The sequence below is a fragment of the Apteryx mantelli genome, chromosome 2, assembly GCF_036417845.1.
Source record: "Apteryx mantelli isolate bAptMan1 chromosome 2, bAptMan1.hap1, whole genome shotgun sequence".
NCBI lineage: Eukaryota > Metazoa > Chordata > Aves > Apterygiformes > Apterygidae > Apteryx > Apteryx mantelli.
In genome coordinates, this window is record NC_089979.1 from 79,135,347 (window position 1) to 79,160,350 (window position 25,004).

At 39.4% G+C, this 25,004-nt stretch overlaps 1 protein-coding gene across 1 annotated transcript in view; it reads right to left on the reverse strand.

Annotated features, from left to right (window-relative positions):
- The window catches only part of PHLPP1 (PH domain and leucine rich repeat protein phosphatase 1), a 143,781-nt gene that overhangs the window by 32,125 nt on the left and 86,652 nt on the right, over nucleotides 1–25,004 (reverse strand). Inside the window, exons 4-7 of the mRNA XM_013961925.2 lie at nucleotides 14,890–15,056; nucleotides 4,017–4,163; nucleotides 3,251–3,481; nucleotides 1,380–1,582 (exon numbers count right to left, since the gene is read on the reverse strand). Coding sequence (XP_013817379.2) covers nucleotides 1,380–1,582; nucleotides 3,251–3,481; nucleotides 4,017–4,163; nucleotides 14,890–15,056 — 748 coding nt within the window. The remainder of the gene's footprint in view (nucleotides 1–1,379; nucleotides 1,583–3,250; nucleotides 3,482–4,016; nucleotides 4,164–14,889; nucleotides 15,057–25,004) is intronic.

Sequence of the window (25,004 nt, forward strand, 5' to 3'; positions counted from 1 at the left end):
CAGAGTTGTACCTCAACCTCTGCCAGACTTATTTGTCTACTCCAGCCAGAAGAGTCATGCATAAACCTACTCTGCTTTTCTCACTGGTCACTTTTGGTACGGACATGAAAGATTCCCCATGCTGGAACAGCAAGCTATGGAAAACTCCAGACTCCTCCAGGTCATGGCAAAACACAGAATACTTTTCAACACAACAGTACATGAGCATCTGCATCCCTTTGGAAGTTTTTGGTTACAAGCAGCCCTACAGACTGCACAGCTCATTAACTACAGCTAGTAATGTTATATTTTGATTTCTTAAATTTTATTTCATATCCTAAGGTTTCTAGGTAATATTTACTGTTAAGGTTGAAAGTAAAACAGAATTTATTTAAGCTTACAGAAAATCCACTGAAGTGAAAGTGTAATGAACATTACGGTCTCTCTGGAGGACCAAAACAAAGTGGCCAAGAGTGCAGAGAGAGATTAGTTGGGGGGGAAAGCAAGATTCTCTTCTTATCTGACCAAATAGGCAGTTGATTGCAAACCCACGATGGCATGGGTTCTCAGCTCACATTGCAGAGCACATGCGCAGACTACGTTAACTTTTCTTAGCTGCAAAGATCTTGGCATGAATACTTAATGAAGGCATAGGCCTGGGTAATGTTAAGATGACAGCCTTTAATAAGCAGTGCAAACTGTTCAGTAAATTCACAGCTTTCTGAGCTTCTGTTTGGTTTATTCCATACCAACCTACTCCAAACAATAAAAATGGCAGTGAAAACTGAGTATTTCAGTTATATAAGTAATAGCAGCTTCTAGACAGATCAAACAAATCCTATTAATGGAATACAGGAGTTATTCAACTGGAAAAAGCTGCATAATTTTTATTTTAAAATAAAAATGAAGTTGCTGATCACAGATTTTGTAGCTTTCTGGCTAGAGTAACTAGATGTTGTAGTTAAAATATATATTGTTTTAGTCTGTCTCACAAAAGGCCACTTGTTCAAGCTTCCTTAACTCCAGGGAGAAGCAGTAAATTCCTTCATTTGCCTTGATAGAGCAACACATTTATGCAGCGCAGAGAACTGATGCTTTCAAGACCTCTCCCTGCTGACACAGAGAGGAATTTCAGCCTAAATTTTAAGATTTCCATGGTTTTGAGACCTTTGAGTCAGCAGTACAGTGTTATCTGGAAGTCACATCTGAAGCTCAGGACTACCGATAACAGGACACAGCATATGCCGAACCCTCTAACCAAGGGTCACACCGACAGCCCCCTCCCTCTCTTCTCCTGATTAGGTGCATTTTATGCCATAAGTGTTCCACAGAGAACCAGGTATGAAAACCAGACAACCAGAAATCAGATGACAGCACAGCTGACCTGAAAACACTCTTACCATTTGAGGAAGCATAAAGTGCCTTGAGAAAATATCCACTGATTTTGAGGGTCACCAGCTGATTTCGTTCACAGTGCAACACTTCAACGTTGTTAAAAACTGTTGCATCCAGCTCGCCAAGTCTGTTGTCTCGGAGATCCAATTGGGTCACATGATGCAGAAAGTCTATTTCGTCAGCCACCAGCCTCCTAATTGAATTCAATCTTGCGGACAAAATAAAGGATGTTAAGTGTAGCTATATGATAGGGTCCTGCTGCCAGCATAATACTCACTCTACAATCAGTTGCACTGAATTAAACTAGCATGCCTCAAAGTTCTGATCAAGTTTAAGTATTTTTCTCTTCATTATGGTGTTCTAAGTGGGATGGATCAAGTATTTTGTTTTACCGTCATGACAAAGGAATCGTGACATCAAGCTCCTTTCCAAACCACTCTGAAAACTACTGATAAAAAGCTCCACAAGAAAAGAAATATTATTATTATTATTATTATTATTATTGCATCTATAAAAATAAAAGATGATCTGGTTGTTAATTTGTGCCTGATAGTATGGAAAAGAAAAATAAAACCTCTACAGTTCCTGCTGACCTTCAAAGAGCTATCATGAGCATCTGCTGGAAAAGCCTGGCAGACAAGTAATCTGCAAATATCAGAGGACTGAAAGGCCACATTTAGATTTATGATTTCCCATACTCGCTTCTCACTTCACCATGTTCCACAGTGGGCAAATTCAGAGGCCAAAAAGAGTGTTGAAGGAAAACAAAACAAAAAAACCCCAAGAAGCGTGAGTCCGGAAGATGAAGAGCACAGGCTTTACCACATCTTCACTGCAGTGCACTGAAGCTGCCAATCCTCAGCAACTTCCCCAGAAGTTACAGTTGAAATAAAGTTGATCTATAACAGACAGCAACATTTGAGATGCTAGAGCACTTCAAAGAGCTCAGTTTCAAATTCTCAACTTTGATGATAACACTTTAAAATCAGAGCAGTAATTTCTGTGGATCCATTAAATCCCCTAGCAAGGACCAGGACATCCACCTATAGTTCTGTTGTTGCTCTTGCTTTTAAGTACTCTCCCCTCTGTGTTACAGTTTTATGTTCGCAAATTAATTAAATTTTCCAATTAAAAGAAAATAGGGAATATGACCCAGCCGCCTTCTTCTGTTTTTAATTTATAAGATGATGTTTATTCGTGGTTTCACTGAAGCAAAGCACTTTGCTGTGCAGCAAGTATGGTTTGCAAACACAGTCAACATAAAATATCCAAGGTGGCACTACAAGGAACCAATGTTCACTGCTTGGTGCAGAAAGGAGACTGCAGACAATGAGAGGGCTCTCAACTGCACAGTGAAAACTTGTGGCAAACTCAGCCAAGCTCACGGTATTTCACAGCATCTCTACTCTGATGCCAAAAGTGATGGCCTTGGAGTCCTTAATTGGTATCACTACATTACTAAAAGCTGAACTGCTGGACTAGCCGGTGTAGGTCTCAAGATTCTCTCTTGCTCTTTTTGAGCTTCAAACCTTGGACAACTTGGAAGCAGAATGTCTTTGACAAAAGCACTGACAGCAGACTGAGCTTAGGATGAAGACTCCTGCTTCCCTTCTGGGATCAGGGGCTGGTTTATTTTTTTTTCAGTGTAAATCTTAATTTCCCCCAAAACTCATTTTGCCAACTATTAATTCCCCTAAACACTACCTCTAAATGCTAAGTCACTGTAATCACTGTAAGTTACATAACACAGTCAGAAACTTGTTTCAGTGGACTAATACAACAGTCATACCAGGGGGCTACTATGATAGCCAAAGAGAAATTGTTTCAAAACCAGTAATTCAGACTCACTTATTTTCCCCCTTTTTCAAACACCTACCTTAGATCCACATGTTTAATATGAGGCATCCTTCCTAGCACCTGAAGGTTGAGGGTATCCAGGCAGTTCCCTGACATGCAGAGTTTATCCATAGCAGTCAGTTTCTCTAACACTCCTGGAATGTCAGCAAATTCATTGAAGGACAGACTCATGTAGCTGAGCTGATGCATATGCTCCAATTTGTCAGGAAGGGACTGGAGAAAGTTACCATCCAGCAAAAATGTCTGCAAGCTATCAAAGGGAGAGGTGGGGTGGGAGGAGAGTAAAGAAAGTGAGAAACCTGTTCAGTTGTTATAAAGACACAAATCTACTGTAGTTACAGTGAAATAACATGTATAAGAGGGTAGAAAAAGGAAAGGGGTTGCGGAACAATGCTTAAGCATCATCTGCTAAAGAAGATATTGACTAAATGTTTTAAAAGCCTTGGCAGCTATGAAATGCAGAACATAAAAGGTAGTTGTACCACATCTTCAAACATCTCCAGAATTGCAACTTGCGTGATGACAACTGAGGCACAGTAGCAAGAAGCAGGTTTGAAGATTCTCTTCAGCTTGAAGGTGACCCTTGTTTCAAATACTGGGGACTAGAAGAGCTTCAAGACAGAGCATTTTTCCACCACCTGCAGCTCACAACTGCTTCAGTACAAATCTACAAGCCAGTTTGCTGTGACACAACCCAATAGAATTTAAATTATGTACAGGGTCATGTAACTGTTTACTGCCTTTATTATCAGGCTGTATACATTAAGTTTTAAGAAAGTACTTGCTTGTGCATATCGCCCACAACTGCTGGAACATTTCTGAGGGCATTGCAGGACACGTTAAGCTCAGTCAGGGTTGGGATGCTGCAGACTGCCAATGGGAACTCTCCTAAATTATTGTTGGAAAGGTTAAGGCTCTTCAATTTGGTGAATCTACAATGAGATAAGGAAAAAAAAGGGGGGGAGGAGACATTTTAAGGAAGTAGAACAGAAACATACCAAGTTGCTGTGCAATAATTAATACAAGGTAGGGTTGGTTACTTAAATGAAAATGGCAGGCATTTTTAGTTTATGCGCCTAATATTCAGAACAAGTGTGGAAACTATGAGACACAATTTTGACAGCACTTGCAAGAGTTCATTGATCTTAATCTGGCACAAGAAAAACATGCCCTCCTGAACAACATGCTAAACATATTTTCCTGTGAGTGTAGCACAGAAGAACAGATCCTTGCCATCCTTACAAAATATGTAATTTCTAATGAGGTCTTCTGTGGCATCTGATCCTGTACTAAAGCACTGCTGTACTTCTGAACACATTTCTTGCTAGTAAGACTACCCAAATAAATAGTGACACTGGTAACAAGACACAGGAATTTCTTAGCATATTTGAACACAAAATTCTCATGGGTTAGCTCAGCTCCATTTGGGTGAGTAGACACTGCATTTCAACCAAAAAAAAAAAAAATCTCATTAGAATATTAAGTTGGTTTGAACAGAACTGGTAAATATGCCGAAGTAAAGCAAAATTTAGCAAGACTTCCGTAGCAACAGAGGCAAATTCTTAAACTCTCACTTAGGCATTATCGATCAGGATGTCACAGCTCACACTGATTTCAAAATGTTGTCCCTGACACATCACGGAACTCCTAAAATACCCTCCATTTATCAAGCCAGCCAAAGAGGTAACTTGCATATGCATATGCCTGGCTCATTAGAAATGACCAAAAAGACTGTTTGGACGGGGTGGGGGGGGGAAGAGCAAGAGGACAATCCACTTAGCCAGCCTGCTTGTTCAGCGGCATTACTGTGGTTGCCTAACAACCACTGGGAGGTGTGCCTAAAGGCAAATAAATGGATGAATGAAAAGATCTGTGTCAGATTCCGATAGATGGAAGGAAGTTTCTTTTCTGGCATGGTTTACACCAGGGCATTTTATTTGGACTTCATTTTCCCTTCATTAGGTCTCAAGTCCTTTATTTGTGTGAGCAGGCTTTTATATAACATGTTAATGTAAGGAAAACTGCTCCTATGAACACTTACATTTTATGTGAAAGCAATCTCTGATAGTATATGCCAATGCATCTACATCCTCAGCACTGGCTCAACATGTTCCTACCACATTCAGAAAACAAGGACAGAAAAAGCATCAAGCACTAAATGGGTTATAAAGTTTGAATGCCAAAAGACTCTTAAAATAAAGCTCACAAGCTATTCCAATTAACTGACATGTCTTTACTAGTGCCTAAGTCAAACTCATGCAACTGATCAAAACTCAACATGAAAATACAAACAGTGCCTTCATACCACATTTCAATGGGAGTTGTAAGCAAAGTGTGGTTTTTATCCCAAGAGACAGGCTGTAAATAAACTTAACATTTACAAAGATTTCCAGCAAGCATGGGAATGCTATGCTCTCCATTGGTGTTTGGGGGCAAAGAAGGGAGGGAAAGCTAAGGAAAAATCCTGGCCAAATTATCACAGATTTTGAACACCCTATGCCATGCTGGAGGCAGAAGAAGTTTGGAACAGACTTGTATGGAGACTGAATGAAATCTTGCAATCAAATTACTGCTGCAGGGGAAAAAATGCTTCTGTGCAGAAACAATGACTAATGCATCTCTAGAGGGAGAACTGTAAAACAAAAAGGAGGCTAGGATAAACTAGCTGATGTTAATGAGGGCTGCTAGCCAGAAAAAAATGCCTTCCTGTTCCTCTGGTTTGAGAGAAAGGGTTTAAAAATCTTGAACCTACAACTAAAAGTTTGTAACATTGGGTATAAACCGCAGTCCGGCATTTCTTTTGAAGGTAACTGGAGACTTAGGTCACAGAGATATTGGCTGGAAATTTGGAAGTCAAAGCCTACCGGATGATAGTCTCTGGGCAAGAACTAATTAAAATTTCTCTGTGAACATCTATCTATTGCATATGCTCAGCTGGAAAAAAACAAACAGACAAACAAAACCCCACAAGCCCCAAGAGGATGCACTCTAGAGAGAGAAAAGCCTTAGAGGTAAGGTGCACACAAGTGTGTGCCCCCACAATGAACCACACTACCTATTTCAAGTTTTCAGCACTGAAAATTTGGGTACGGTATGGGCATGGTTCCTGATTATCTTCTTAATTCTCTTCCAATACCTTTTCACTCCTCAACTATCTCAACAAAAAGAGGAAAGAATGTATGTGTAGTACATCTTTTACTACCCTAATGCAGGTTTATTAAGGGTCTTCTGTGAGTTGATTTGTATGTTAAATTCCCAGTTAATCTAATTACTAAGGACAAATGAACTGGTCAGCAGGTCTATATAATAGGTAAATGAGGCTAAGTAATACTTCTCAGTACTGGAGATACTCAGACAGAAGCTGAAAATGTACTTAAAAGTGTATGTCAAATAATCTGCAGAGGAGAGCTTGTTGTTAAGTCACATTTAAAGAGAAGCTGGGAAATGAACACTTTTAGTTTAGTTAGAGTTAAGGGGCTAACTGAAGACAACTGGCAGGAAATAGATTTTTCTTCCTCGTTTGTGAGCATGCTCACTTGCGAGAGGCTAACGCCACATTTCTCCCCATGGAATAGTGTCCATTACAAAAACGTTATTAATCAAGACTAGAAAGCATTTGCTCAAAGTTAAGACTTAAGTCTACCCCTCATCTTTGGTCACTCACCTCACATTATCAACACCACAAACTGGCTAGCGTATTTCCACTGCGGAGTACTGCCGTGTTGCACATTTAAAATGCTGAATTGTTTATAGTGCTTTTTATATCTAGATAAATTTACAGTCAGTAGTACCAATAGCACTTGCAGCATCAATATAAATAAAGTATGAAAGAAGTATTTTACAGACTCAAGTTTTCTGTTGCTGCTGCATTTGCAGTGTTGGGCTTTAAATAGATTTTACAGAACAACATCCCTGCTGTTTTCTCACACCCAGATCTTTACTCCTAGCAGGAGTGGGGGTACACACAGATGCTGCCACCACAGCATTTCTGGGAAGAAGAAAAGGTACAACATTGCTCATTTGTTTGAGACATGACAGTGTAATGACCTCATATCAAGTACATGCATATGTTTTCCTTCCTCATCTCCCACCTTCCCTGGCTTTGCTATCCTTTAAAAAAGTCAAGCTGAAGATCTCTCAATATGCTATGTTCAGTTAGCTTACTAAGCTTTCTATTGTAATAATCAACACAAAAACACTCATTTCTCTGCCCCAAAACAGTTCTACTTTAAACTAGAGCAAAATGCTGACATGTCAACCCCGTCTTTGAACATGCAGTATGACTGAACACTAATTGCCATAACTGAGCCAAATAATGCCAACTTACTTAATCCTGAAGCTGCCACTTCAGGAGTGGTTTCAGTTTGACACATGCAAAATGAGGAGAGGGGATAACAAGAGAAGTTTGTATCACGGCAAAGCAATGAACTCACATACTAACATCAAGTTCAGATCTACTTGACGTGCACAGCAAAGGAATCAATCCGCATTACACAATACAGCATTTGTGTTCCTATATGTTGGGGGTGGGGGCGGGAAGAGTAGAGTGGAGTTGGCCATACACTGATGCTGGAACACAGCCATAAAAACCTAGCCTGACAAAACCAGGCTTGTCCTGCTCTTATCAAAAGCACTTAAAAAGTGATCCTCTACAACACCCAGAAAAGAATACGTGGCTTAATAAGGAACTCAGCCTAATGAACACTACCATTTTCCCAATACAGTCTCCAGTATTTGGGGTATCTCATGATTATGTGGTTGTTATCGTTGAACACCATCATGTCAAGCAGCAGCAGAACCATCCCTTAGCTCCAGCATCACTTCCTAGCAGAACAACATATGGCAATTAAGTGTTGGAAATACAGCCTGCCACCTTCATGGATGCCTGCTTTAACCACTAACTTTTCATGAAAAGAATTTACTTATAAACCTGACTCACTAATTTCTGTCTTTGAAATAAGTGTTCCGGTTTACTGCCTGTTTGCAGTTGTGCTGGATTTTTCCCCATCCACAGCGTTATTGCCTGCGAGAGTAGCTGGCCTAGTGCCAGAAGTAGTTTTATAGCATTTCTCTTCCCAGCAAGGTGTAGCTGTGAAAGCTTCCAATTAGTTAGACAATTAAAAGGAATCATTCCAGTCCTCCCTGCCCTGCTAAATTTGTCAAGACTAAGCTGAATAGGGGTAGATAGTTTTTGGATGGCTAGGGAAATTCACTTGGATGCTGCAGGTGACGTTTTGCCTAACTGAAGCCAATAGCAGAACTTCCCACTTCGATACAGAAGAGTTTTTGATATATAATACAGAGAAGAGGAGGAGGAGGAGGAGGAAGGAGGAGGTCTGCTCTCTTCCACTCCATTTCTCTGGGCTAGACTCCTGCTCATCCAGAATCCAAGGAGCTTATGTCACACCATACAAAAGGGACCAAACAGATGGAGTAAAGACACCTCAAAAAAGTCAATTACTTATTTTGAGGTCAAGGATCAATTCTAGTCAAGTCAGAAAGAAATTTGAACAAGTTTTCCATTCCTTATCAATTTTTCCATTAGCTGAATGAATAAATGAAAACAGTTGTATTGAATTTCTGTTTTCTTCCTCCTCCACCCTTTCTTAAACCCCCATGGAAAAAAAAGCAGACTGATAGTTGCAGTTTTGGTACCTTTATTACCCTTTGTGCCAACACACCAGAAAGTCATCCTGATATTTCTCCCCTCTCTTCCCATCTAAAGCTATAAAAGGCACAAGAATTCTGGAAGACAGATTTAAGACTACATGCCAAAATTAATTGGTAGATTGTCTTCCAGGAAAAAAAAAAAAAAAAAAAAAAGTCCACACTACATACAAGGAATAAACAAAGGAATAAACTTAAGCCTAGGCAGTTCTTTTTCAAAATATACAAATAATCACAAATGTTAAGTCAAACAAGGACTATATTCAAACTTCAAGACAACACCACAGCCCTTATGACAAAGGTGGTAAGTGGACCACAAAGACAGGAAAAACAAAAAGTATGTTTTGTTAGTGGAAGTAATCCGAACCTAAATTATTTTACTCTGCAATTCTCAATTTCTGCACAAACCTAGCACACACTGCTTCAGTAGGGGGAAAACACTGCTCTCTGAGGAAGAACAAAATTCCTAAAAGAAAAACAAAAATGTATTCTCCTCCTCTGTATTGGAAACTTATATTTAAAATGCAAAAGCATAAGCTAGGAGTGGGTTACCAAACCAAAAATTATGATAGACTGCTCAGAAACATTCCTTTCTAAAGCTGAATGTGTGCATATTTGCAGAATAGGAACAGTTACCAGGCCAGCCTTTAATGTACTGCCAATCTGTACCACAGTCTTCGTGCAAGAGGCTCTGTTGATAATCTCCAAATCTTTCTAGCTAAGACAAAACAAATAAAGCTTTTTCTTCACACTGGGTGTCTATTTGTTAACAAGCAAAAGCAACAGCCACTGTATCACCAAGAAGAGAAATGCTGTCCAATGAAGCTATTACATACTGTTACTAAATACACATTTAAAAACATGAAAAGCAAACACTCACTTTGGAAGCCACATCAAAAAGCAACAGAGAAATAAATCAGGAGTAGGCTGATACGTAATAACCGGATTCCGTAAATATATTCACTACTTTTTAAAGTGGTATTTGCAAGTTACTGCTGTATTTAGTTTAATAGTTCCACTAAAATGAATCCAATTAAGCATAGCAATTTCTACATTTAGACTACATTATTTTTAAAAGTTGTTTTCTATGGCACACTTAGTGCCTTTTTTTTTTTTCCTAACGCTATCAAGGAGTTCACTGTTTCAGATTGTTTGAACTGGAAAATGCAATGTGTTTTAGACATTAAAGCAATTTTGCAATATGCCCAATTTATTCATTTATACCAACTCCTGATTCTGAAAATTTTTTAAAACAACGTCCCTGAGTTTTGTAGGGTATTCATATTAGGGGTACTTTCTTGATTTCTAAAAGCTATACAAATGCTATGCAGGAGACAGACTGAGCACACAGATCCTGAAGATGCATCAACAAAAACAGAAACACTTCCTTCAAACATCTTTACAAGCTGAATAAAACAAAAGCAGTAAATTTGCATAAGTGACATACCGCAAGTGTCATCTTTAGTATAATAAATGGCAAAAAATATTCTGAGGCTACAGAGCTGAGGGAACCAACTGAGCACCAGAATACAGCAAACACTGGAGGGAGTTTTTTGTTACCAGCGTACCTCCGGTTGCTGATACCATGCCAACTGCTCTGTCTCGCTGTTCTACTTAGATGGCTATGTTTCAGTCTTCGGCTTCAAACAAAAGAGGACAGACAATTATAAAAGGTCCCCGGCTCTTAAACCATCAGAGAGCGAGTGAACCCTTCCGACACCTCTCCACTCCATGGAGCATGCAGTGGCACTCCATTCCTCACGGCAGCACGCTCCTCACTTTAGCGGATGCATTTAATAACTTTGTCCATTTGAAAGCAAATTCTTTTCTAGGAGACCATTCTTTAAAAAAAAGCAAAGCCAAGAAAGGGAGGAAACTCGGATCATCTTTGAATATGGGAATTACAAGAAACACGAAGGGTACAGGTTTCCCTGAAGCATGGGGTCAGGAGCAGCTGGCTCAGTTGTCCTTCTCCAGGGCATCTACTGACAGTGCCATTTGGGGCCTGGCAAGGGGGAAGATGTGTATTTGTCACATCATTAATCCAGCTGACTTTATTCACTAGCCTCCATTTCATATATATGCACCAACAGCAATAATTTCAAGCAGCATTTCATTACACCTTGAGACCAGTCAATCAGCAGACTGGAGACTTTAATCCCTGCTCCTGCTCAATCCCTAAGGACAAGCTAGGATCAAACTATGTCCAGCCTTGACTTTCAGCCAGCCTGTCTGCTCAGTTCACACTGGTCAGGTCATTAACACTGCTGATCATCCCACCTAAGGGGGGCTTATAGCTTGAGGATCCCCAAATTATGTTTTCAGACATTTAAAAAAAAAAAAAAAAAAAAAAGCAGTTGTCCTGCACTTGAAAGTAGCAAAGGATTTCATAAATGCTCACAGCAACATCTCACACAAAGTCCTCTTGCTTTTTCATACCCTACAGAATCCAATTTTAAATTACTGCTATTAGCCCAGAAGAATTTCTGCTAAGATTCCTGAGAAGAGATGATTTCTAAGAGGAGCTCTGAGGAGAAAAAAGGTATCAACTGATCTTTACATAAAAATCCATATAATCACTGTTAATTATTAACAGCCACAGACAGAAGAATAACTTGATCTTTAGATAAAAAAGATGGGTGGTAAGCCACAAGAAGTTTATTTTAACAATGAACAAAATGATGCTTGCCAATTTTATCAGCCCTGTGCTTTGTGATATGCTTACATTAAAGACCCACGTACTGAACAATTTACTATTCATTGACTCTATTTTCAATAATTAACAAGCAAACAGCATTCTTGATGCAAAGAGTTTTTTTTCTAATAGTATGACTGAAACAATTATATAGAAATATAAAATGTGCTTAGCCCAATGAAACAGAGCAACAGTGACTAAGGTTCATTCATTGCTTCTTCAAGTGATAGTACTCTGCAAAACTATTAAACATTTGAATATTTGTTTGCATTTCAGAAAAACAGTTATGAGGTTTCATTGTAAATTAAGGAAAAGAGGAGAAGAGTTTGGGAACACAATATATATGTAAACCTCACCTTTATGATTAAAAATCTACCAACCAACTTTAAAAGATGGGAAATAAAATTTGTGACAACTTCAGACTACAAGTGTCTTCAATCTCTCTGTTTACAGTAGAAAGTAGCCAAAATAGCAAGGGTTTTAAGGCAAATTCCCACTGTATGGGGATACTATCACAAAACACACCATCAATTTCTAATACTCGACAACTAGAGCATCTCTTTCAGGGAAAAAAGAAATCCTTCGGCTCCAGGCAGTCAGTGGGTAGCAGAAAAGCTGCTATTTTCTTCTGCCTTTGACATACCTTTTGTTTTGAAATCCAGCATTCATGAACATTTACTAAATGACCACCTAGAAGTGATTTATTAAAAGAAACAGCTAGCACCAAGAGCTGCTGCAGAAGACAAGTTTTCCTAGACTGTCTTGCTAACCAGATTTGATCAAAAATTGAACCAGGCAGGGTGAATATATAAAAATGTCAATGCATTTTGTTCAAAACACCCAAGCACAATGTTATTTTGGAGTCTTAAATATTTCTGGATTTGCTTCACTGGTGCTGTGCCCCGAGTGCAGCTGAATTTGCTATTGAGAATTTGGTATAAAATCCAACAGTACCAAATCAGAATGGCAAAGATTTTATGCCTGCTTTGCAGTGGTTCAAATGAACAAGAATGAAAAAACAAAAACAAAGAACACACCAGAAGACTTCTGGTTTATCCAGGTACATTCTACCTCATGTAAACCCAAAAAGATCTGAAAACGGTTTTATTAAATTGGATAGATTTAAAAAAAACAAAACAAAACAAAACATCAGCCAACTAACAACTTGTGTCCCCAGAAATGATCAAGTTTCCCTTAATTTACACATGCTTTCACACTGGCATTCACCAGTAATTTCAAAAAGACACAGTGTTCTCCTTTTGCTAGATATTTGTGTATTTACCTGCTATTGCTAAGCTAGATCTATAGTAGCAGTCAAGCTGGCTCAAGCTCTCTGGCAGCACAAGTAAAACTCAAGTTTTCTCACCCTAAAGATGAGAAGCTAGAACTGTGCTGCTTAGGACAGTAAAGCACATGGCTTGGGAGTGCACTCCAGAGAGCCAGGCTTGTTGCTTTTGCTGCTGCTGGGAGGAAAGAGCTGGGATGCTGCTCTTCCCAGCCTGCAGCAGTAGCCATCACCTTGGACAGTCCTTTCCACCAGCAGGGCTATGGGAACACCAGCAGCTGCCAGCTACTTATGGCCTGGGGTGAGGCCACCCACGCTGGTCGGAGACAAGGCTGGAAGACATCAGCAGTGGCCTCAGAGGCCAGGCAAAGGGAAGGACAGAGCCACAGGGCAGGTGTTGAGAAGACACTGCCCTGACCCATGGCACTGTGCCTTGTAACCTTCTTAATCATTCATTCTCCTGCTCCAGGTTCACAGACCTGTGGTGACTTTTTGGCAAGCTCAAAGCAATGGAAGCAAAGCAGATTATCATTCCCTGGCAGAGTAGAACCAGTTCTCAGAAGAACAAGAGACTTATCTGTTTTGCACCACCGCAGGTATATGACACTTCTCCAGAAAGAGAAGGGAAAATTTCATTTGGTGAATTGAACTCTTTCACTGTTGCACATTCAGGCCCAGGCTAGCAAGGAAAATTTGAAGCATTTACTATTCTGACTTTCAGTAAGGCTCTTTAGCAGTTCCTGCCACTGCATCACCAGGAGGACATTAAACAGACAACGAATGTGGCCCATCATGTTATTTTTAAATGCTTTCTAACCCCAGCCAGAACCAACTGCATGTACATGGACAAAATATAATAATCTCCTAAACATTTTCTGATATTTAAAAAAGGAAAAAAATGATTAAAATGATTAAAATAAAAACATTTATTATTTGCCCATGCTCATCACCAAACTTCTGCTAAAATTCCACTTGCTATCTGGAGATATATACCGATATTCACAGAGCATTTAATCCAGTATTCGTCTCCAGGCTGTGTTCATCTGCTCTTGGAATCACTGCCTGCTTTGTCTGTCAAGCAGACTCGCTGAGATTGTTCATCTTCCATTACGCCAAATTTTTGTTTTTCCAAAAGAAAATTGGAATTATGGAAAAATGCAACAGCCTGCATAATCCATCTTGTATTTTTTGGATATTTTTCAATGAGGAAAGATTACAAATGTGGTTTAAAACCTTCCACCTGAAGGGGACCATCCACAAATAAAATCTTGAGGTACACTGCAATTCAGTTATCACTGAAATTAAAATCACAGTTTCACATTCAGTATGGAAACATTCATCTTTCTGAATACAAAAAGCCTGCTGATTCTACAATTCTGGGACACACACATTAAATCATTCAGATCATTGATACTGCCACTATCTATCCATTTGCTACATTCTTGGATGAGAAGAGACTGCAGTGAAAAAAAACACCACATAATAATCAAGACCAGATAGAAACTGGAAGGTCACAGTTACTAGGAAAGAGGAGTGAGGGTGGGTCAGAGAAGAAAATAGACAGATATCAGACAGAATTTATTAAATGAGGGCCTTCTTTGTTTGAGGGTAAAGAAAACCCCCTAAGCGAAGTCCCACACAGTATTTTCCCTACCTAGAATGCATCCTTTTGATAGGCAGCTCACAAACAAAAACCCATATACTCACATGAGTAACAGATTGAAGAAACATGGTCTGGCTTCAGTAGTTAGGTGGAAAACAATGCATTAGGAAAACCGCATTTTGAATTGAAAATAGCCTTCTATTTAGAAGACAAACAAATACCAGTCTGTTTCTAGCACACAGTTAACACATTTCTGAAAAATGTAACAGCCTGGTCATTCCTCCACAAGAGGAGATATTAAGTTTTAAACTAGCATTACTTTAAGAAAGTTCCTGCAGATCAAGGGTCCCCAGAAGCAAGACTGTAGAGGAAGACCAGAAGACAACAACTAGAACCATACGACTTTACCTTTGCAATTCACTAAGCACTCTACTTGTGGATGGGCTAAGGTTCAGCCTCAGAAAGTTCTGCTTTAAATTGAGATGAGTGAGGTCTTGGCTATAAAACAGGTTGGCAGGCAGATGCTCCAGGCTGCAGCATGAAAGATCCACTGAGCTTATACGCTGTGATGCAACCTAGAAATCAAGTAAACCAATATGTTAATAGTGCAATAAGAGAAAAACATTTCCTTCACCCCTACTAGCACAAGATAAAACTTTTCTTAATCACAGCAGAAGTCAGCATCAGCATGTGATGCTGATCCAGCATGGTTCAGATCATTGCTGCAAGTTATTACATGACCTCTTCTTTTGCTCTGTGCTAAAACTAGGTCCACCGATGGCCAGCAGGGGGAAAAAGGCACAGGTTTGTCAATCTAATTTGTGAAATGAATTCATTTTCATCAATTAAGTTATGTGATACTCTACAAGCAGAAAAAAAGATACGGCATTTGACCTTTCTGATAGTAAGCAACAGCAACAAGAAGGCAGAGCTGAAGTCCTCTGTGTTGCTGCATGACTGGTAAATATACCAAGGCAAAAGCAAGTGGAGGGGAGTTATCACCCTAGCCCAGTTTCAAGGATCAAAAAGATGTATTAAATGGCAAATGAAAAGTTATTCCATTTATATCTTGGGGGATGAAGGGGCGGGGGGGGGCACTTGAGCAGCAGCAAAGCATTAAGCACTCGGTTCTTCTCACCATGAATTAGAAAACTGGCCAATAATAACCAGTAAAAACATGACAAAAAACCCCCTGAGATTTGGGGGTTTAACTCTATTCTCCAGAAAGCAGGAGATGAGACAAACACAGTCTATAGGGGCTGAGGAAATCAGACTACCTAGCATTACATATAGGTAGTTTGTTTCACAAAGACCTGTAGGCAACAAATTCAAGTAATAGCAACTCTGTTCCTTGCCAAATCTCTATGACAGTGCTGAGGGAGTGGACTACATCCTGCTGCCCTTTATTATCATTACTTATTTATTTTTTACAAAAACACTGCAACGCAGAATGGTTCCTTATATTTTCTGTCCAACACTATTAAAAAAAAGCAACAATTTCATGAAATCTTACTTATAAAGGCATAGAGATAACTACATTACAAAGCATGATCATGGTGTAATGTAATGCAGTGAGGAGAGTGGGCAAGGAGGAGGGGTCGGACGCCAGCGTTGCAGGACAAGGGGTGTTTCAGAGCCGGCCTTGCCTAGCTCAAGGGAGGAAAAGCAAACAGCTGAGTTCCGTCCCCGCCTCAGGCTTGCAGGGCAGCACAAACACTATGCAAGCAGTTGCAGGATCTGGCAGCTGCTCCCTGCCACGGAAAGGATCATGTCGTTTGGTCACTGGCACGGTTAGTGGTCTCCCATGCTAAGATTCAGCAAGCACAAACAGCATGTCTAAGGGAGAAGGGAGAACACCTCACACCAGCGCACAGCGACGGTTTGTAAGAGCTTCTGAACGCCGGTCAAGGAGATATCACCTAATCATCTAGGCAGAAATATGGCCCTGTTCATAGGGTACCCTGAACACAGACACAGATCATTTTTTGCTGGCATAAGCCAAGTAGCTTGACACTGAAAGGAAGGCCAAGGACTTTTTTTTCTCCTCTTCTCCCCTTCCAGTGCAAGCTACCCAGGCCTCAGGATAAGTGGTCTCTGCTGTAAACACACAACCATAAGCTTCAAGAGGAACAGGCTGTGCAGTGTTTTTCTCTAATGTGACCGTTAATAATCCAGCCCTCCCACAGCCATTGAAATGCTCGAATTTTGGTTACTCAATTAGTTCACTCCTTTTGTTGCTGTTGCTACTGTTTTTCTTTCCCTCGTAATACTAGGCAAAACCTGTTCACGGGCTATTCTGGGCAGCCCTTTCTGAAAGCCAGGTAATCAGTCTACTCACGGTGCCAGAACCTGTCCCCTATGATATGTTTTCTGTGTGATCAGAAATGTAACAGATGAAAGAGCTGACACTTGTTAAATTAAAAAAGAAGAATGTGTAATTTCAGGTGTAATGCTTACATATATTGTTGTTCAACTCCTTGCTCAGAATGTAATTCAAATAGTAATAAGCAACCCAGCAGTGCTTAACACTGTGTGTCACCCCCAAATATTGAAAGTACTAGAACTGATAAATCTGAGTGTGAAACATGATCAAGCAGCTAACTAATTCAAATTTTAATCTGGTCTCAAAAAAAGGATGGAGATCCTTTCTTAAAATCATCAAGTCCCATAAAAAAATTAATTAATGGTAATTTTCTTTTTACAGGTTATATGTCTTTTTTTTTTTTTTTTTTAAAGGAATCACTTTGCTACATGAAGAATTCCATTAAGATTTTTATGCAGTTAACAGATATTTAATGATGCCTCTACCACAGAGGTAATTGTAAGAGGTTAAAACCGTATATTTTAAAAAGGGTTAGTTCTGGAGCCAACTATAATGTTATTGAAATCCTCCTTTTTCTTTTTTTTCTTTTTTCTTTTTTTTTTTTCCAGCAAAGCAGTACTCTAACAATTAGTTTCTGAATCCTTACAGGAAATACTTATATAAAATATAGTTATTCTCATGGGTGGAGATAAAGCCTTTTCTCTTTTCATTGCTCAATACTGTTCTGTATCAAATTCCTAGAGAACAGAGGGACAAAGATAAACAACAAAGAAGAGAAAAAAGAACAACATCTTAACAATACTTTCTTTGGGTCACCAGAAACTTTCATCAGTTGTTTTGAAGCTGACTATTAAAACTCAGATGATATTGTTCACAAATTGAGCAATGAAGGGACATGTCAATCTTTCATTTCAATTGATCTAAATGCAGTAAGGACAGTGCACACCTGCTTATTTCTTTATTTGCTATTGTTTATTAGGAGCAAAGTATTTTTCTAAAACACAATACAGCTTTTGATAAAGCCTTGGGTTTCCTGGACTCACTGTGGGGAATCACCACGGAAATAGGCTGATAATGGACGTGATTAGAAGACCCCCGACACTCAAAGAATAAAAAAAGTCCCGAGGAAAGGACATTTCTGGGGAAGTAGGACTGCCACTAGAAGAGAAAAACTAAGACATTCCACTGTAAGTAAATACCCCACCAAATTATCTAGGCTGGGTTCAACAGACCTGTGTTTCAACAAAAATACTGAGGAGTCAGTGTGGGCAGCAATGCTAGCTAGACTTGAGGGAAACACTTCCTAGATATATGTGAAACAAGCATCAAACTCATTGTACCTTTTTTCCCCTCCTTGGGAAAGTTAACATTTCTACTTTTTTTTTTTTAATGTGTATATACACACATGTATATATATGTAAGAACTGCAAGAGTAAGACCACCAATCTCTCTGGAATGTCATCTCATCACACTCTACACTGAACACATCCTAAAAATTTGTTCTTGCACAAAATCCCTGCTGCATTTCCTGTATTAATAAAATGGGGAAAATGGCTGGGGGAACGACACCCTTGGAAGATGGTGTGTGATACCATCTAAGATACTGTAGCTACACAGAGTATGTGTTGTACAGCCAAAGCCTGGCTTTGCCAGAGTTGCAAGACTTGCAACAGTTTCACAACAGTGTTGCTCTAACGCATAGCAAGATACGTACATTTGAAGTACCAGTTTTCATTCAGGGGTTTTTAAACCAAAAAATACAAAGGAACAAGATGAAATGCTTGGCTATGCTCCATTTCCTGAATATGATTTTTAAAAATTGTCATTTATTTTTATTTCTAAGTCTCCCATTGCAACATTCAAGAAGTAGAACACAATAAGGCCAAATACAACTTTATATATCAAAACAGCAAAGTCCAATGGAAGACTTCTATCAGTTCATGTAGGAACCTCAGTTACGCAACCCAGGCCTACAGTACTTCAATTTTTTTTTTTTTGGTCTCCATTTGAGTACAGTCTACCAAAGTGCAGTTTCTAAGAAATGATATACAACTACAGCAAGTGTACTACACAAGGCCCTGTATCTTCCCACTGCAAATATCAAGAAGCTGTCACCATGCTTTTAATTTTTCCCCAATAGCAATAAAATGCAGCTTTACTCTGCAAATACCACCGCAAGTAATAGTGCCAGAGAACTCTTCCTCCCTCCCTCCCTCCCTCCAGCAGTAAAAGTTCTGTTATTCCCCACCTAAGATCTGCACACTTAAAAAAGAATTAAGACTCTGCCAAATATGAAAACTCATTTTTAAACATTATTTGTCCCAGGATAATCCTTACAAGTATAAACAAGGATTCACAAAAGCCAGTGGTGTCGTAAAAAATTCTGGGGAAAAAACTTTTTTTATTTAAAGGAAATAGTATTTCAAGACCACTTAAAATGTGGTGTGGGTTCACCATAAGTCTTTAGCAGCTGGCAACAAAAATTCAGGAAAATTTTTTATATCAACAGATATTCTTGCCTCTTCTTGCTACAGAGCACTTTGTTTTGTGCAACAGTATAATGCCACCTCTGTCACAGAGCTACGCTGCAAGACTGATGACTGCCTTTGTTTTAAAGCCTTGGCTATGCTACAAAAGCGATCTGTTGCTGACAGTGGATGTCAGCAACAGCCACAGCTGAACCCAGCTGTATGGACAAACACAGGCCTTGTTTACACAAGAACATCTTTCCCTATGACCTGTGGTGTGGATTTAAACCAATGTAATTATGTCTTCTTCCTGTTTACCCTCATCCCCTTCCCTATAGCTCTATTCAGATAAGAGATTACTATTTAAGACTTCAGCAGAAGACAATTAAAATAACAAAGCAGCCCACAATGTAAAGGCAGCCAAATTCTCAGTCCGTTTGAACTGATGATGTTAAATTACACCTGCTGCAGAAATGCTAATACGAAAGTATTATAATTTTGCTCCTTCTTTAGAATTTGTTTTTAAACAGGGTGGTAATCATCACGCCCCTCAATGCATGCACAAGGCTTAACTAAACAGTGATACTGAACACTTCAAACATCTAAGCTAAGCACTTATAGCAAACAAGCTCTCCTCAAAACTAACCTTGCTTCAAATCCTAGCCCTCCTTTCTATTCAAATACCAAAGCCCCATGCAGCAGAGCAGCCCACTGGCTCCAATTTCACAGCAAGGCAACAGATCTGAGCCCTAATCCCCTTCAAAAACTGACTCCAAAAACATTTAGGTGGGTAAACAAGCTAATGCCAAAAACCGTAATGAAAGAGGGAAAAAAATGAGAAATAGAACAAACAGGTTTTATTTTTGTTGCTTTAAAGCAGTACTGTATTTTCATTTTAAAATGAAAACTTTTAAAACAGGTGCAGTCCAAAGGGTGAAAAGGTAAGTTTTTCTTGTCTCTCCTTTTTATTTTCTTTTAAACGTTATATTAAATGCATATCAATTCAAGCTAAGGGTCTTGAAAAGAGAAAATAAAACTTGGCAGAGACTTGAAAACATGCCAGTCAGATTCACAAAACCAACAGGCAAGAGCAGTAATTGCCTACTGAGACAAACGGCCATAGCACATGCTGGTGTGACACCAGTCTATGCACTTCTCATCCTGTTTCTTCTCCGAATGCGAGACTTGACAGGTTACACAATTATGCAGCCAAAAAATACAAAAACCTCATAGCAATGTGACTAGGGGATACAAAAGTTATTTAACTTGTCCTTGCTCTCCTCTCCTTAGCTTGCGCAAAGATTTATGTAGCTTGTAGAAATAGCTCATTTTTACTCTTGGCTTTTATGCAGAGCTATAGCAATGTAACCGAGAGGAGTAGTAACAAATGGGGCGGGGGTACAAAAATATGCAAAGATAATGATGCAGAAGTTACACACCCTTGCCCTTCGTGGTAAAAGTCTAAAAGAGATTTCCATAGTTATGCAAGTCAATGTCCTGTTCTTAGTGTCAAAATCTTGAAAGCAAGAATTTGTCAAAAAGATGACATTAGTCATCTATCATGTGGAAATGTTTGGAACTATTCAGAAGTTAGTCCAGAATAAGAGTATTCTTTGTTCCCTCAGGAGGAGCGCTCATCTTATAGAGACCAGATAGCTATACCAGTATGACAACTGATACCATACAGGGAGTGATCTCAATACTGTAACCTTAGTGGTAGTCACCTCAGGATGTTCACACTGACAAGATCCCTGCAAGGATAAGCCTTAAGATGCGACTCTGAGTTAAGGGGCAGTAATTAGCTGTAGCATTAAGCTACTTACAATTCTGGAATGTGAAAATCCATTTGGTGGGAGTAGGTAACATCCTTAAAACAGCTTGTCTGAAAATAACTAGTCTGATATTCACTCCAGTAAATGTTGCCAAACAGGTGACAGTCTCTCAAAAATTGAGAAATACCTCATTTTTTCATATAACTTCTGGTATGCTTAATATTTAAGACGACAAACAGCTGTACTGCTAGTAACCATACTTCACAATGAGCAGCCCTCCAGCAAAGATTTTCTTTCAGCGTTTGCTACAGATTTCGGACTCTTGCCAATGAGACTATCAGCGCCTCCAAACGTCCTTCCTTGCCGGAGTCTCCCCAGTCCCACAAGGGGAGGTTTTTCTAAAAAAGTACCGCTAGGTCTCCAATTTCTGACCCAGGTTCTCCCACACAGCTGCACACTCTGCATTATATAGACTAATCCTGCAACGAGAAACTTTTTCCATGCCATTATTTCACGGCAACTCAGCAAGGCCTTCTGGCTCACCTATTCTACAATACTGTACAAACAATGAATACAGCTCTGCTGGCCTGGGGCCTAAAGCTGTGCTCCAGCACTGACTCCCTCTTCTCCCCAGAGACCCTCCTCTCTCTCCACTGACTACAGAAAGAGCCTAAGGAGACCAAACCTCCCTAAAATTAGTTTTTGCTAATATTTCCTCTCCTTTTTTTCCCTCCCTGCTAGACTTTGGTTGGAAAGGCTCAGTGTTACGGCCATTCAGTGTCAAGACTGAATCAGTTATCAGCTTGTAATTACTGAAGTACTGTGCAATATATCAGTCCTTGCAACTTCCTATTGTCTCGTGGGATCTCCTCAACACAGACACCTAGTTCCCTTGAGCTGTATTAAGAGCAAAGTTACATTTCCCCGCTCACTCCCACCCCTCTATCACCAGAGACAACTGAAAACATTTCGGGATCCTCTGGAAATGAACACATTTTAAAAGGCAACATCTGCAACATCTCACTGAGCTTTTAGCTGTAAACCATGGTTATACCATCCTGTATTTATGTGAGAACTGCACAAATTCAGCTTCAGTATCAGAACCTGACTTAAAGGCTTCAAGTGACATTACTTGAAAGCTATTCCAGATGCGTGGGCAATATTTAGTTTTCGACTTCTCACTCTTGGCTGCAACACTTTAATAACTACTCTATTATTAGGTGAAGGCAGCAAGTCCAAGTAAAGGACCACAGACTCACTAAATTTCAGTGAGGGGAGAAAAAAAAATTAAAACAGTGAAGCTATAGCTTGGCTAGAATAGAAATTAAAAGAAAAGCTTTTAGTTGCTAATAACACACTTTGGAGTCAGCTGAGTTATTTTAACATAGACAACTAACCAGCTGAATTAAAGTACAAAGCTTCACTGATGAACTATTAGGAGACATAGTATAAAGAAACACATAGAAGATGGAGGTTCATTTCCGAAATGTCAGCTAACCTCTAGTAACAGAAGGCACAAGAATAAGTTTTGCAGGGAGAGAGGAAGAGGAACACTTTCAAAAGTTATACTCAAAAGAAAACCAAAGTTGCTTCAAGTTTGCTTTGCCCATTCTTCTGTTCTCAGACTTGAAAAAACATTTCTTCATGTTTGCATATGATTTTCCCTTCCTTACCAGTAGCTCTGTGCTGTTGGCAAGGCTTGGGTGTGGGGGGGAAGGTGTTCAGAGCTGGTTCTGACCAGTAAGCATTAGTACAGCCTGTCCTTAACACCTCCAGAGAGAACTGAGGTTTGGTAATAAAATTCCCTGCAAGAACGATTTCTGTAGGAATGGTACGGCTCATTAGAGTATCTCAAAACATATACGAAACAAAGTCAATTAGAGAGTGGGCAAGCCAAGGCAGGTACAAACTAGGGCTAATCTATCCATAAGACTACTGGTTTCAAGTCTCCTTTACAGGAGATTTTGTATTAGACTGTATTCTGTATTAGAAGGCTCTGCAAAGCAAAAGTTTTCCACACTGAAGTTCGAATCTGCATTTCAGTCTTTCTGCTGGCTGACCGTGCGTAATAGGAGTCACACATTAGTATCTGACAGTACCTGAGAGAAAGATTGAGCTACACGCACAAATGGATATGGTCTATTACGTGTCACTTTAATTAATGAGCAGAATCTTCTGTCCTGAAGGAAAAGGCAGTCCCACAGTTGAGTATCTTTAGCTACCTCAAAGGTAGATGAAGCACAACTGACAAGCAGATACTTCTCTACTCAGTAACACTCAACAGATTTCTCTACATCTCCTCAGCACCATTCCTGTGAATCACACAAGCTGATCAGCTTGGTCTTCTATTTTGCAACCAAGCTTAAGAATTCTTTCTTCGATTCTACCGAGTTTCTTATGTATATAAATATGGTCCATAACTCCAAGCTACCATGCTCAGTCAGAACCCAGACCATCTTTTCCTCAGCAGAAATGAAGTCTTATTATTAGAGGCATACATTACTTTCCTCCTCTTCACACTATTCAGACTCACACTGCACAGCATATTCTCCAAAAATAATCCTGAAACTGCTGTATTAAAAAGAGAACTGGAACAATGATTGAGGTAGCTAGTCAGAACTAGGAAACTTAAAAAAAAGCAAAAGTTAGTTCAGTATTGCTTCTTCTGATAGGTCTCTACACAAATTCAAGGAGGATGGAGCATACCGCTGCAGAGGCTCATGTACTACTTAATTGTATAGTATAAACTAAATTTGTTATTATTTTCCACAAGTTCAACAATGCAAGTAGTTATAAACACAGTGATCTGCTCTAATGAGAAAGGAATAAAGCCAGTACAGCAGCATGTCCATCACCCTTGAAAATGATAATGTTGCTATTTGTAGCACTTTGTAAACATAATGTACATTTACATCACAATTTATCTTTTTTAATAGCGGGCTATAATTATCCAGAACACCATATATATTTTCCTCTGCAGACCTCAAGGCAAAGGTGACTGAAACAGGGAAGGGAAAACAAAGGCATACAGAAGAAAACTCTGAATTTGGTAGTTTTTCCACCAAGGGTCACTTCTAGAAATTCCTCATGTTTTACACAGGAAGAATTTCTTTTTTGTGCGTAGGTGTAAACCCACCCAGGCATTCAAGCCCCACATGACAGTTTATTCCCCTCTAAACATGCTGTTGCTACAGTTAACAGTTGTGCAATCCAGTCTGGGAAGTGTTTGAAGAACAGTGGCCTACATATTTTTTTATATATATATATATACATACATATGTGCGTGCATGTGTGTGTGTGTGTGTGTGTACACACACACACGTATGCCTGTACATCTGTATCTGTACATATTATGGCCACACACAGAGAGCATACACAAGGCAGTCATGCATTATTTAGTCCTTGTGTCTCATCACCTCTTTCTCTACCTGCCTCATTGAACTGAGCACACTGAAGCAGGAAATTATTATTGCAACAAGCTGTCAACACAGTTCTTGTTCTTCCAAATCAGAAATGGGGTAAGTGCTGTGGGGTCAGATAACCCATCTCAGAATGCCCAATCATACATGCCATTTCCAAGAAGATAAAATTCTGTAATACATACCTATTTAAGCTATGCAGTACTTTATTTCTGAGACAGGCATTGATGGCCCATTTTAATTGTATGCCTTGAAGCATGGAGGACTGATAACCATTTTATTATGCTAGCTAAACTGTACATGTCATTAGTGATGTAGTGGCCAGCACTTGCACAGCAATTTCACATATTCCAAAATGTTAAACTCAGTCTGGCTGTTAGAAGTGTCAAACAGCTGGAGAACACCATCACACCCCAAACACAAGCCTCAGGACAGCAAGTTCCACCACTCGGTTACATTTTATACATAAAAACCCCTCTCTCTCCAAATACATTAAGGGTTTAGCCTTTAGTTCTCTTAAATCATCCACCTTTCCACAATT